General features: G+C 35.3%; 1 protein-coding gene and 1 pseudogene across 1 annotated transcript; one reads left to right on the top strand and one right to left on the bottom strand.

Moving 5' to 3' along the window:
* On the bottom strand, positions 1-2,104 carry LOC104094532 (myricetin 3-O-methyltransferase 3-like). The gene is made up of 4 exons (XM_070177987.1): positions 1,610-2,104; positions 1,079-1,389; positions 629-693; positions 1-306 (listed from the first exon to the last, which is right to left on the bottom strand). Exons 1-4 carry the CDS (start codon positions 2,014-2,016, stop codon positions 7-9), a joined length of 1,083 nt encoding a protein of 360 aa, XP_070034088.1. The 5' UTR covers positions 2,017-2,104; the 3' UTR covers positions 1-6.
* Positions 1-11,104, top strand: part of LOC104113129 (tropinone reductase homolog At5g06060-like) — a 192,607-nt pseudogene that overhangs the window by 103,694 nt on the left and 77,809 nt on the right.

Below are 11,104 nucleotides of genomic sequence, written 5' to 3'. Positions count from 1 at the left end.
AATAACTTAACATTTGTACAATTCCACGACCCAACAATAATATGCACGACATGCAATTTTGAGTGCAGAAAATCCAGCTTCTTTTGCTAAAGCTTCAAATTCTTGCTTTGTTCTTTCTTTCCCTCCATTAAACACAGTAATCATTAACATATCAGTACCAAATGAATGCTTAGAGAGAAGATTAGTCTCTGGATATTCTGGCTGTATTTGTTCTATTACCACAACCTTACCATTTTCTGGCAAAGCTCCCCAACAATTCTTCAATATTTTCAGGCAATGGTCATCATCCCAATCATGAAGTATCGCCTACAACATATACATTGACAGTGTAAAACAAATTCCATTATCGATATAATTTTGTAATTTGCTTCTATTTATTTTCTTGGTTATTAGATCATGTTTGTCACCAAGAGAATTAACCTGATGATGTAAAAAAATAGTTACACAGGTTACTTATAAGAAAATTGCAAGTAAACTTTTATGATATGTATTAAATAGTAACTTGGTAAAAATGACAACTAAGTTATTATCAAAGATTAAACTACACAACTAATATAATTAAAAGAATCTTTACAATACCAGTGTATATAAGTTAAATCTCCGTATCAATATGACAAAGAATACTGACCTTGAGAATGATTACCTCCCCTTTAGGAACGCTCTTAAACATATCTCCTCCGACATGCTCTATGCCTAATATAACAAGCAAGAGTTGAAGCTTAATTTGATCTTTCAATATCAATCAAATACAGCTCTAATTTTTTAAATATAAACGGGTTGTTTGGGACTAACAAGAAGATAATTAGTTCAAGAATATGATCCCTATTCAATTAATATGATTAGTAAGTAATTGGGAAAATAACAGTGTATAGCCGCTCTCAAAATAATAGCCGAAAAAATATATATTTTTGTATATATATATATATATATATATATATATATATATATATATATATTTTGTATGTTATATACAAAAATTATATAAATTTTATACACTTTTTCGGTTGTCAAATATAAATAGTTTCTAGTGCGGACTAAAAGTGAAAAAAGCCCTTAGTAATTAAGGGAAATAAATTACCTGCATGGTTAGGAGCATCTTTGATGACATGGGGTAGGTCAAAATTAATACCCTTGATATTAGGATACTTGGAAATTATAGAAGCTAATGATACCCCAAGTCCACCTCCCACATCTATGACCTCTTTTACTCCTTGGAAGCCAGTGTAAGACTCAAGAATTCTCTTCATTTCAATGGAAGAGATGTTTTGCATAGCTTTATTGAACACCATATTGAATCTACTATCTTTTCCATGGTATTCAAATGCATGCATTCCATGAGCCTTGTTGAATGGTATTTCACCCTCTAGAATTGCATCTTTCAAATGAATCCTTAACAAGAAGTCAAAATATATCCAATTAACATAGATCTCGAATCACAAATGAAACAAGGATTTAACTTAAATAGACTAACAATATACAAAAGCTTTACACAATCAATGTATTTTGTCTTCTTGTAGCAAGTATGTGACTTGATAGTACAAAATTCTTATACGTTAGTGTATAGAAGTTAAACTCAATGAACTAAATATGAGAAAATATTAAATTGTACCAGGAATTAACAGCTACTCGATCAGTCGCCAATAGTAAAAAGGAAGCAAAAGATGATCCGTCTTTATCGGATATTAAACTCTTGCTCAAAGGTGTCAAATTGTATGATGTGTGAATTTTTCCATCATCATCCTTGGAAATGTTGGAAGTGAGAAAAGATTGGCTTGCAAGAAACCTTAGAATCCTTTCAAGAACAAGTGGGGCTTTAGGGTTTTTTGTGGGAAGTTGAGATGCAATATCATAGGAGGATAATTGACTATTTGCTTTTGCTATGATCTCAAACAAGCCAAGTTCTATGACAGCTTTCAAAACCATGTTAAGGATTAAACCAGTAGGAAGATGCATAGCCTTCATCATTGAATTTTCCTCTTCATTGGATATAACAATTTTATCCATGGATGAAGCCATGTTTACTTATATTAATAACAATGAGCTAATAACTCAAAGGCGTTCGGTCTGTTTTTTAGCAAAAATGGGGGTAGTATATGAATTTTACTAACACATGTTCTTCATCCAATATATATATAGGGAGTGAAAGTAAACTTTCCCAGTTTCACCAGTTCCCTTCCTAACCTTTTCTGTTTCATCAATTCCATTCCCTTAATGAACTATCTGCCTAATCTTTTTACTAATAAGCCTAATATTAATGTAGGTATATAGGGAGGGGTCTGATTAGGTAGAAGTAACTTTATCTTGTTTTTTATAGGCTGCTAACATGGAGTAATGTAAAAGTAGCACGAACGATTCTCGTTTTTTATTGAGTTTTAATTTGACACAACGCACTAAACTCATCTTGAATCGCTAAGATTAGATGATAGTATTAGCTTTTAAAGATGAGATATTTCTTGTATTTTTGGTTGGATAGGTTTTTGCTTGCATATCTAGTACAATCAAACCTCTATATAACAGCCTCATTTGTTTCAGATTTTTTTGACTATTATAGTGAAGTGCTATTATAAAGAACATATATTATAATATAACATAAAAATTGATTCCATAAAAAACTTGACTTTTATAATGAATAATTGTATTGGAAAAGAAACATCAATGACAAAGAGAATATACATATTGTATAGAAGAGGTATGTTATGCATTTACTCATTCATTCAATGCAAAGATTATATTACTAATTTTTGCTTAATATTTTATTGGTATAGCTTATCTTAAGACGGGGTCATTGTTGGCCTGTTTCCCCTAACCCTACAATTTTTCTTGCCGAACCCTCAGGTCTACACGTTTTACCTTCCCTTCCATAATTTACCGTCAACTTCCCTCCAATTTTGCTATAACCTAATTAAAATAGAAAAGGGCCAAAATTGCCCCTAACCTACTCTTGTGGGTTTAAAAATACCATTCGTCCACCTATTTTGTAAAACCTGTCCTCACCATTAAAAATCTGGCTCATTCATGACCTTATTTCTCACGGACCTTTACTGAATAATTGTCTTTTTGTTATATATGACGTGGCAATTGGTTATTGGTCAAAATTAAAAATCACACTCTAACCCAGATCTGATATGTAAATAAACCACCACAATCCATCTTAGTCGTTCCAACCCGTTAAACCCTCTTTAGCCCCTCAAACACCTAATTCCATACCCGACTTATGATCCAATCGTTATTTTGGTTTTATTTTGTCAAAATTTCATATTTTTTTTATTAATTTATTATTTAGTACCCTATCCCTTATTTTGTTCATCTTTCCTAACTTAATCACCGCCAACAGTTTCCCAAAATCTTAAACCAAAAAATCTTTAAAAAATATCATTTTGGTAGAAACATAACTTATTAAACCATAAAATCTTAAAATGAACCATTAATTTAATTTCAAAGAATACCAGATTTCACTCAAAAAAATATTAATTTAAAAATTAAATTAAGGCCGAAAAATCTGAGTGTGAGAGGAAGATTCGTGGGTGTTGAAGGGTGAAAATCTTAAAGTTGAAGCCGATGGTGGTCCTCAGTCACCAATGTCGAGTTATTGTACTTTGGCCATGAAGGAGGATGATTAGAGAAAATATAGAGAGGGAGGGTAGGGATCAAAGAGGAGAAGTTGAGAGGTGAATTTAGGGCATTTTAAAATGCGGGTCATGGGTCGAGTATGGATATTTTGGGTCATGGAGTGGGCTAATAGGATGTGGGATGAGGTTTTATTTAAGCCATTAGCAAATTGACACATAATAAGTAATAAAATATTATCTTAATCAAAATAGGGCCGTTAGTTTTTAGGGTATGAGTGGGCCAGAAAGTTGACGTTAGGGGCAATTTGTAACGACCCAACTTGTCGTTTTAAGAATTAACACCCCGTTCAGTGACTTGAGGTCTTGAGCAACTTCATATTATGTATTATGACGTGTGTGGTCGAGTTTGATTCTTGGAAGATTCGGAATTTAATTTTTAAAAAAAATAATTCTCATTTTGAAGCTTAAAATAAAAAGAGTTGAACGGAGTTTGACTTTTGAGCAAACGACTCCGTAATAAAATTTTGATGTTGTTAATAGTTTTGTATGGTGATTTTAGACTTAAGCATGTGTCCGGATTTAGATTTGGAAGTCCGTAGGACAATTCGACGCATATTGGCGAAAGCTAAAAATATTAAGTGGAAAAGGTGTCTTACTTGCACAACACCTACCTTTGAATGGGTATAACTCTCATAATGTGAAGATAGATTCCATGAATTTTTGTCACTAAAGAATAGCCCTTCGAGTCTGATTTCAAACGCATCAAACCATTTATCATTTGGATATTTTTAGAAGAAGTTATAATCAAATTATTAAAATAAGGCAGGCGGAACAAGAAAAGTTTTGCTAAGGGTTTAAGGCGTTAAATCGCACCTCGGATCTCCACTTTTTGCTTGCATGCCCCAGATGGCTATGGATGAGGGTAACATCATGTAATCATGGTTTCATATTTATATGAAAGTTTGGAAGTGAATTGGGGTCTACATCATAGCAAGGTATCGAAGGAGGGTAAGTTGGAAAACAAGAAATATGGAAAGGATGCAACTGGGGAGCTCGTGTGAACTCGTGCGCCGCGTGGCTTTGAATGAGCCATGACCCCCAGCCATTTCAACAAAACAGCGAAGTATTGCCCCAGCACGTGAACTTGAACGAGAGCTCGTGCATGTCCGCGCGATGCACGAGGATGGACAAGCTAGGCCTGAAGCCTTTATAAAGAGCATTTCGGTAGCTCACTTCTCCCACTCCTCTTGCCCGATTCTTGGAGCTCCTCTCCACTCTCTCAAGACCCCAACTCCCCTTTTCTTCAAGGTAAGCAATTCCCATTTTTTTGGTGTGAAATTTCATCATTTCTACACTAGTATTGATGAAATCTACACATAAAATACTTAGATCTTCAAGAAATATTTTCAAGAACTCAAAGGAGGGTTGTGCAAGATTTCTTCCAAAAAAGGTAATCCTATACCCTTAGACTTACATGTATGGATTTAGTATGAGTATTTTAGCAAGAAATAAGTATTAACACTTATTGTATGGTGCTTGGAAGCCATAAATAATTAAACTAGATTATTGGGTATTGTAGAGATTTTGTAATGAATTAATTAGCAATAACTGGGTAGATATGAGTTCATTGATGATTTTAATCGTGCTAAAGAAGGTTGTTTGTAGACAAAGGATGATTTAGTATCTCTTGTTGGTGAGAAGGAGGGATTTTTTGGATGAAGAAACATTATTACTAGAAGTAGTAAAATGCTATGTACTCTAGGTGCTTGATAAAATGCCTAAATGACCAAAATAAATCTTGAAATTTATTTATTAATATTGATGCGATTGTGTTGCATTGTTGTAGATTGAAATTTGCTTAGTGTGGTGGACCATCATAGTATTATTAAGGAGCGAATTTTAGACTTGAGCCGTCCGGAGGTGGCTTCACTCGCGAAGATCATTTAAAGTATTGACTTAGTTTCGTCGAGGTAAGTATCTTGCCTAACTTTGAGTGGGGGAATTACCCCTTAGGCATCGAGTCATGTGTCATTTGTGAAATGTGAAAAGCCGTGTACGCGATGTGATGAGTATGTACTCGGGCTTATATGTGAAAAATTGATTGGGTTAAAGTCCTAAGGCATATTGTGTAGTAAATTAGATAATTGTTGGCATTTAATAAATTATCTATTTGCCATGCCTCAATTCGCGTTTGTTGAATTTGTTTTTATATGACAATTTGATGTGGTTATTGCTTGTATATTTATGTGAATTCTGTGAGTTTGGTAATTTGATATTTTCTGGAAATAATTATATTATGGATTTTCTATCTGCAAATAATTAATGAAATAAATTTAAATCGAGGCGTTATATAATTATCAATAATTTGGATTAATAAAGGCGTTGCCCTATACTGAGTATTTTTTATCTCTGTTGTTGTTTTGAGGTTTTATAAACATTGTGTGGAGCCTTGGTCTATTTGTTGTGAAATTAATTGATTTTGTTATATCTTTGGAATAGGTTGTGGCCATTAGGCAAATTGTGATATGAATTGATTTTGTTATGTTGCCGTGATAATATTCCGTGTAAATTGTTGGGTTATTTGAGTTATTATTTTGAGAATATAATGGTGGCATTTCACTGTTGATATTATGCGGGTATAAGGGTGGCATTTCACTGTTGTTATGTGTGTTGGAATATTATCTGGGCGAAGCGATAAGGGTGGCTATAGAAGAGATAAGGGTGGCTATAGGAGCAATAAGAATGGCTATTGATATTGTCAGCGCGGAAGGATAAGGAAGGCTATTATAGGAGTGATAAGGGTGGCTATAGAAGAGATAATAGTGGCTATTGTCAGGGATGATATGTGATTGGCTATTGTCAGGGATGATATGTGATGATGTGGGGTTATTGAGTTGGTAATTTTCATGTGATGATGTGATTTTCCTTGTGTTTATTTTTATACCTTGTGCAATTTGTCTTGTTGTTGGTAAATTGATAATAGTCTGATCTATGTTGAAATTGGGAGCCTGTGGTTATTGCCAGGCGGATTATGAAGTGAAATGTGGGCACGAGGTACCGTGAGTAAATAATGATGATATTGGCACGTGAATTGTCCGTACAGTTGTGATATGAAATATGGGTACGAAGTGTCGTTAGTAAATAGTGAAGATATTGGCACATGAATTGTCCATGCAGTTGTGATATGAAATGTGGGCACGAGGTGCCGTGGTTAAATGATGATGATATTTGGCACGTGAATTGTCCGTGCAGTTGTGATAGAGAAATTGGCACGAGGTACCGTAAAAATCTGAAAGTGGGCTGAGACCCGTATTTTATGATTTTGAAATGCTGTGTCACAGGGTGAGTTTTATTCGAAAGAGATTTATTTGAAAGAATTTTATTTGAGGGAATTATATTTGAAAGAGATTAGAAAGAGATTTATTTGAAAGTATTATATCCTGAAGATTTCTATTTGAAAAATATATAAGCGAAAGATTTATATTGGAAGGACTTGATGTCACGACCAAAAATCCCACCATAGGCGTCGTGATGGCACTTTGTCTCTAAGTCTAGGTAGGTTGATTATAATAACAATTCGAGCCATTTGTTTTTATATATAAGCCAACAGTGGAAATAATTGCGAATATAACAACCTCCCAAGACTGGTAATACTGAGTCATGAACTCTAACTGAATACATGAAATGATCTCAAGGATCGAATACTCAATACTGTTTGATTAATAATTAACAGTACAATAAAATAAAATGACTTCAAGGGACAGCGACGACCAAGCAGCTTTACCATGAATCCTTGAGATCACACTTTAACTCTGTCCGAGTCTGATAGCTCCAATACCTGGCTCTGCACAAAAATGTGCAGAAGTGTAGTATGAGTACACCATGGTCGGTACCCAGTAAGTATCAAGAGTAACCTCAGTAGAGTAGTGACGAGGTACAATTGAGACACTCACTAGTCTAATAACCTGTGCAATATAGTATACAAAAATAATAGAAAATAAATAACAATGATGGCAACAATAATCAACCAGTGATATACACAGCAGGGCGACAAGAACACCATAAATATTGCGCAATAAATAATGAATACAAGTACAATCAATTAATCAAGTCCTTCCAATATAAATCTTTTGCCTATATGTTTTTCAAATAGAAATCTTCAGGATATAATACTTTCAAATAAATCTCTTTCAAATAAATCTCTTTCGAATAAAAGTCACCCTGTGACACAGCATTTCAAAATCATAAAATATGATTCTCAACCCACTTTCATATTTCCATGACACCTCGTGCCAATTTCTCTATTACAACCGCACAGACAACTCACGTGTTAAATATCATCATCATTTAACCACGGCACCCCGTACCCACATTTCATATCACAACTGCACGGACAATTTATGTGCCAATATCATCATTTTTTACTCACGACACTTCGTGCCCAAATTTCATATCACAACTACACGGACAGTTCACGTGCCAATATCATCATTATTTACTCACGGCACCTCGTGCCCGCATTTTATTTCATAATCCGCCTGAAAATAATCACAGGCTCTCAATTGCAACATAGATCAGACTATTATCAATTTACCAACAACAAGACAAATTACACAAGGTATAAAAATAAACACAAGGAAAATCACAATATGACATGAAAATTACCAAAGCGATAATCCCATATCATCACATATCATCCCTGACAATAGCCACCCTTATCTCTCATATAGCCACCCTTATCTCTCCTATAATAGCCTCCCTTATCCCTCCATCCTGACAATATAAATAGCTACCCTTATCGCTCATATAATAGCCTCCCTTATCGCTCCGTTTAATCGCCTCCCTTATCGCTCCGCCCAGACAATATTCCAACACACATAACAATAGTGAAATGCCACCCTTATGCCCGCATAATGTCAATAATAGGATGCCACCCTTCTACGTCGCATAACAGTAACCCAAATCACACAACAATTCATACAGAGTATTTTCACAACGGCATATCATCATCAACTCGTATTTACAAATTTTTCGTAGGCCACAGCCATTCCAAAGGTACAATAAAGTCAATTAATTTTACAACAGATAGTCCATGGCTCAACACAATGTATATAAAATCTCAAAAATAACCAGAAGGATGGGAAAATAACTCATCATAGGACAACGCCTTCTTTAATCTAAATTTTAGATAAATATATAAACGCCTCAATTTAAACTTATTTAATTAATTATAATGTGCACAACATCTTAACAAAATATTCGGGAGTTAACAACTCAACCGAACAATATTTCACAATTTGGCACTTTGCCTCAATATGATTCACGACCTTTATAATTCAATACCAAATTTTTCAACAACATGAACTGAAAAGTAATTCATCAAGGAACAACACCTCTTTTAAATCACAACATCATAAAATAATAGATTTATTCATCTTATTAACTAAATTTACTATTTAAATTATCTGTAGATAAAATCAATAATGAAAATACTTTCCATAAAAATGGCAACTCAAACAAACACAGAGTTCACATAAAAGTCAAATGGCAATCACACCAAATTATCATATAAAATACAAAGTCAACAAATAAAGAATGAGGCATGACAAATCAAGGATTTACTAAGTTCCAACAATTTTCCAATTTAATACATAAGGGAGTCTACAAATTTCACCGATATAATTTTCACATATACACTAAGTACGTACTCGTCACCTCGCGTACATGGTTTCTGACGGTGATAGGTGAATGCTTACACGAGTTTCCTTGATTGTTTCGGAGTCTCCCAAATTAACTGTTTCAGTCTCATCCAAATTGGATTTAGGCTTATTTTCAAAATTTTCTACTTCTCTGACAATTTCCTCGGGTATTATATCCTCTTCCAGATCCTCTGAATCATTATCCTTATGTTGCGTTGTCTCATTACATGTCACAGTCCTAAGTTCATCGGGATAGGTAATAATAATGTTGTAGAGAAAATGTAAAGAATAATAATAAATACTAAAAATAACAATGCATTAGATAAATCTTGAAAACGTCAAACAAGTACGGCTCGATGACTCGAGCGATTATTTCAAAACAAAACATGCTTAAAACAAAATACTGAAAATGTCTTAAATGCTCATAAAATTGCTTTTAAAATAAATGATGCTAATTGCCAGGCTACCCAGGAACTCGACGACCCTTGATGGTGCAGTAGTCCAGTTCTTGAGAATAGCTCCCTTCTCCATGGCCTGAATAATAAGGCCTCCCTCCTCCTCCTCCCCCTCCTCAACTATCGCACCGCAATCTATGTCTTCATCATCCAGAAACAAATTCCTTATGCTAGCTGAAACTTAATATTCTTTGAACCCCACATCATGTCAGCTTGATGAAATGACTGGTGCAACTGTGGTACTGGTTGTTCTAGAGGGTAGTAAGGACCACGCAATTCTGATACTCGTGCCAAGTGTATTCATACCCAAGCCCAAAAGTTGTGTTGTGACGCTTTAGCTGTATCGGTTTGGTGATTCCCTAGAGATTCTTACTGAGACCCTTGCCATGCTCATACCCTGTCCATGCCAATATGCCTTCTATCTTACTACTCCACTATTTGTCCTTTTCAATTGCGTTGACGCGCTCGATGCGATGGTATGTTTCTCCACCTAACTTCCTTCTATTCTAGATGACCGGAACAGTTTCACTGGTGTAAATGGGACTACTTCTGTCCCCATGGATGATCACTTCATGATGGTTCCACTCAAACTTCACGACCTGATGTAGAGTAGAAGCTACGGCCCTAGCGACATGTATCCAAGGTCGTCCCAACAATAGGTTATAGGTAGCAGATATGTCCAACACTTGAAACTCAACATCAAACCAGGTTGGGGTCATCTGTAGGCTGAGGTTGGTTTCCCCAATTGTGGCCCTTTGAGACCCATCAAATGCTTGTACATTCATACTTCCTGCTCATATCTCGTGCAGGCCTTTACCCAATCTTTTAAGAGTAGTTAGTGGACATATGTTAAGACTCGAACCCCCATCTATCAGGACTCTGGCAACGAACTTGTCCTCAAACTGTACTATGATATGCAGGGCCTTGTTATGACTTAGACCTTCTGGTGGCAACTCGTCTTCATGAAAAGTGATCATGTGGCTTTCCAACACTTGCCCTGCCATATTGGCCATCTCCCCGCTGGTGATGTTATTGGGTATATAAGCTTCATACAACACCTGCATCAGGGAATTCCTATGTGCCTTAGAGTTTTGCAGCAGTGATAAAATGGATATTTGAGCAGGGGTTTTGTTCAGATGATCAACCACAGAATACTCTCTTGCCTGTACCTTTCTCCAAAGATCATTTGGGCTAGTCTCAATGACAGGCAGTTTAGAGGCCGCTTCTTTGCTCGTTCCTCCCAAATGCTTGGGTGTATAAATTCTACCAGTTCTGGTCATGCCTTGCGCTGCACCTGTTTCTTCCATTTTTGCCTTTCCTTTCCTTCTTGCTTCCGCAACATAATCCCATGGTATAGCATTAGACTTATAAGACGGTGTAG

This window comes from Nicotiana tomentosiformis, chromosome 6, assembly GCF_000390325.3.
Source record: "Nicotiana tomentosiformis chromosome 6, ASM39032v3, whole genome shotgun sequence".
Classification (NCBI taxonomy): Eukaryota; Viridiplantae; Streptophyta; class Magnoliopsida; order Solanales; family Solanaceae; genus Nicotiana; species Nicotiana tomentosiformis.
Note: the sequence above shows the minus strand (reverse complement) of the source record. Positions and strands in the feature narration are given on the sequence as shown.

Bases quoted from the DNA above. Each gene is read 5' to 3' on its own strand.
- LOC104094532 (XM_070177987.1), bottom strand. From the start codon at position 2,016: ATGGCTTCATCCATGGATAAAATTGTTATATCCAATGAAGAGGAAAAT. The intron at 1,390-1,609 runs GTACAATTTAAT...CTTCTTGTTAAG, and splicing joins CGAGTAGCTGTTAATTCCTG to GATTCATTTGAAAGATGCAA. The intron at 694-1,078 runs GTAATTTATTTC...TTGTTATATTAG, and splicing joins AGATGCTCCTAACCATGCAG to GCATAGAGCATGTCGGAGGA.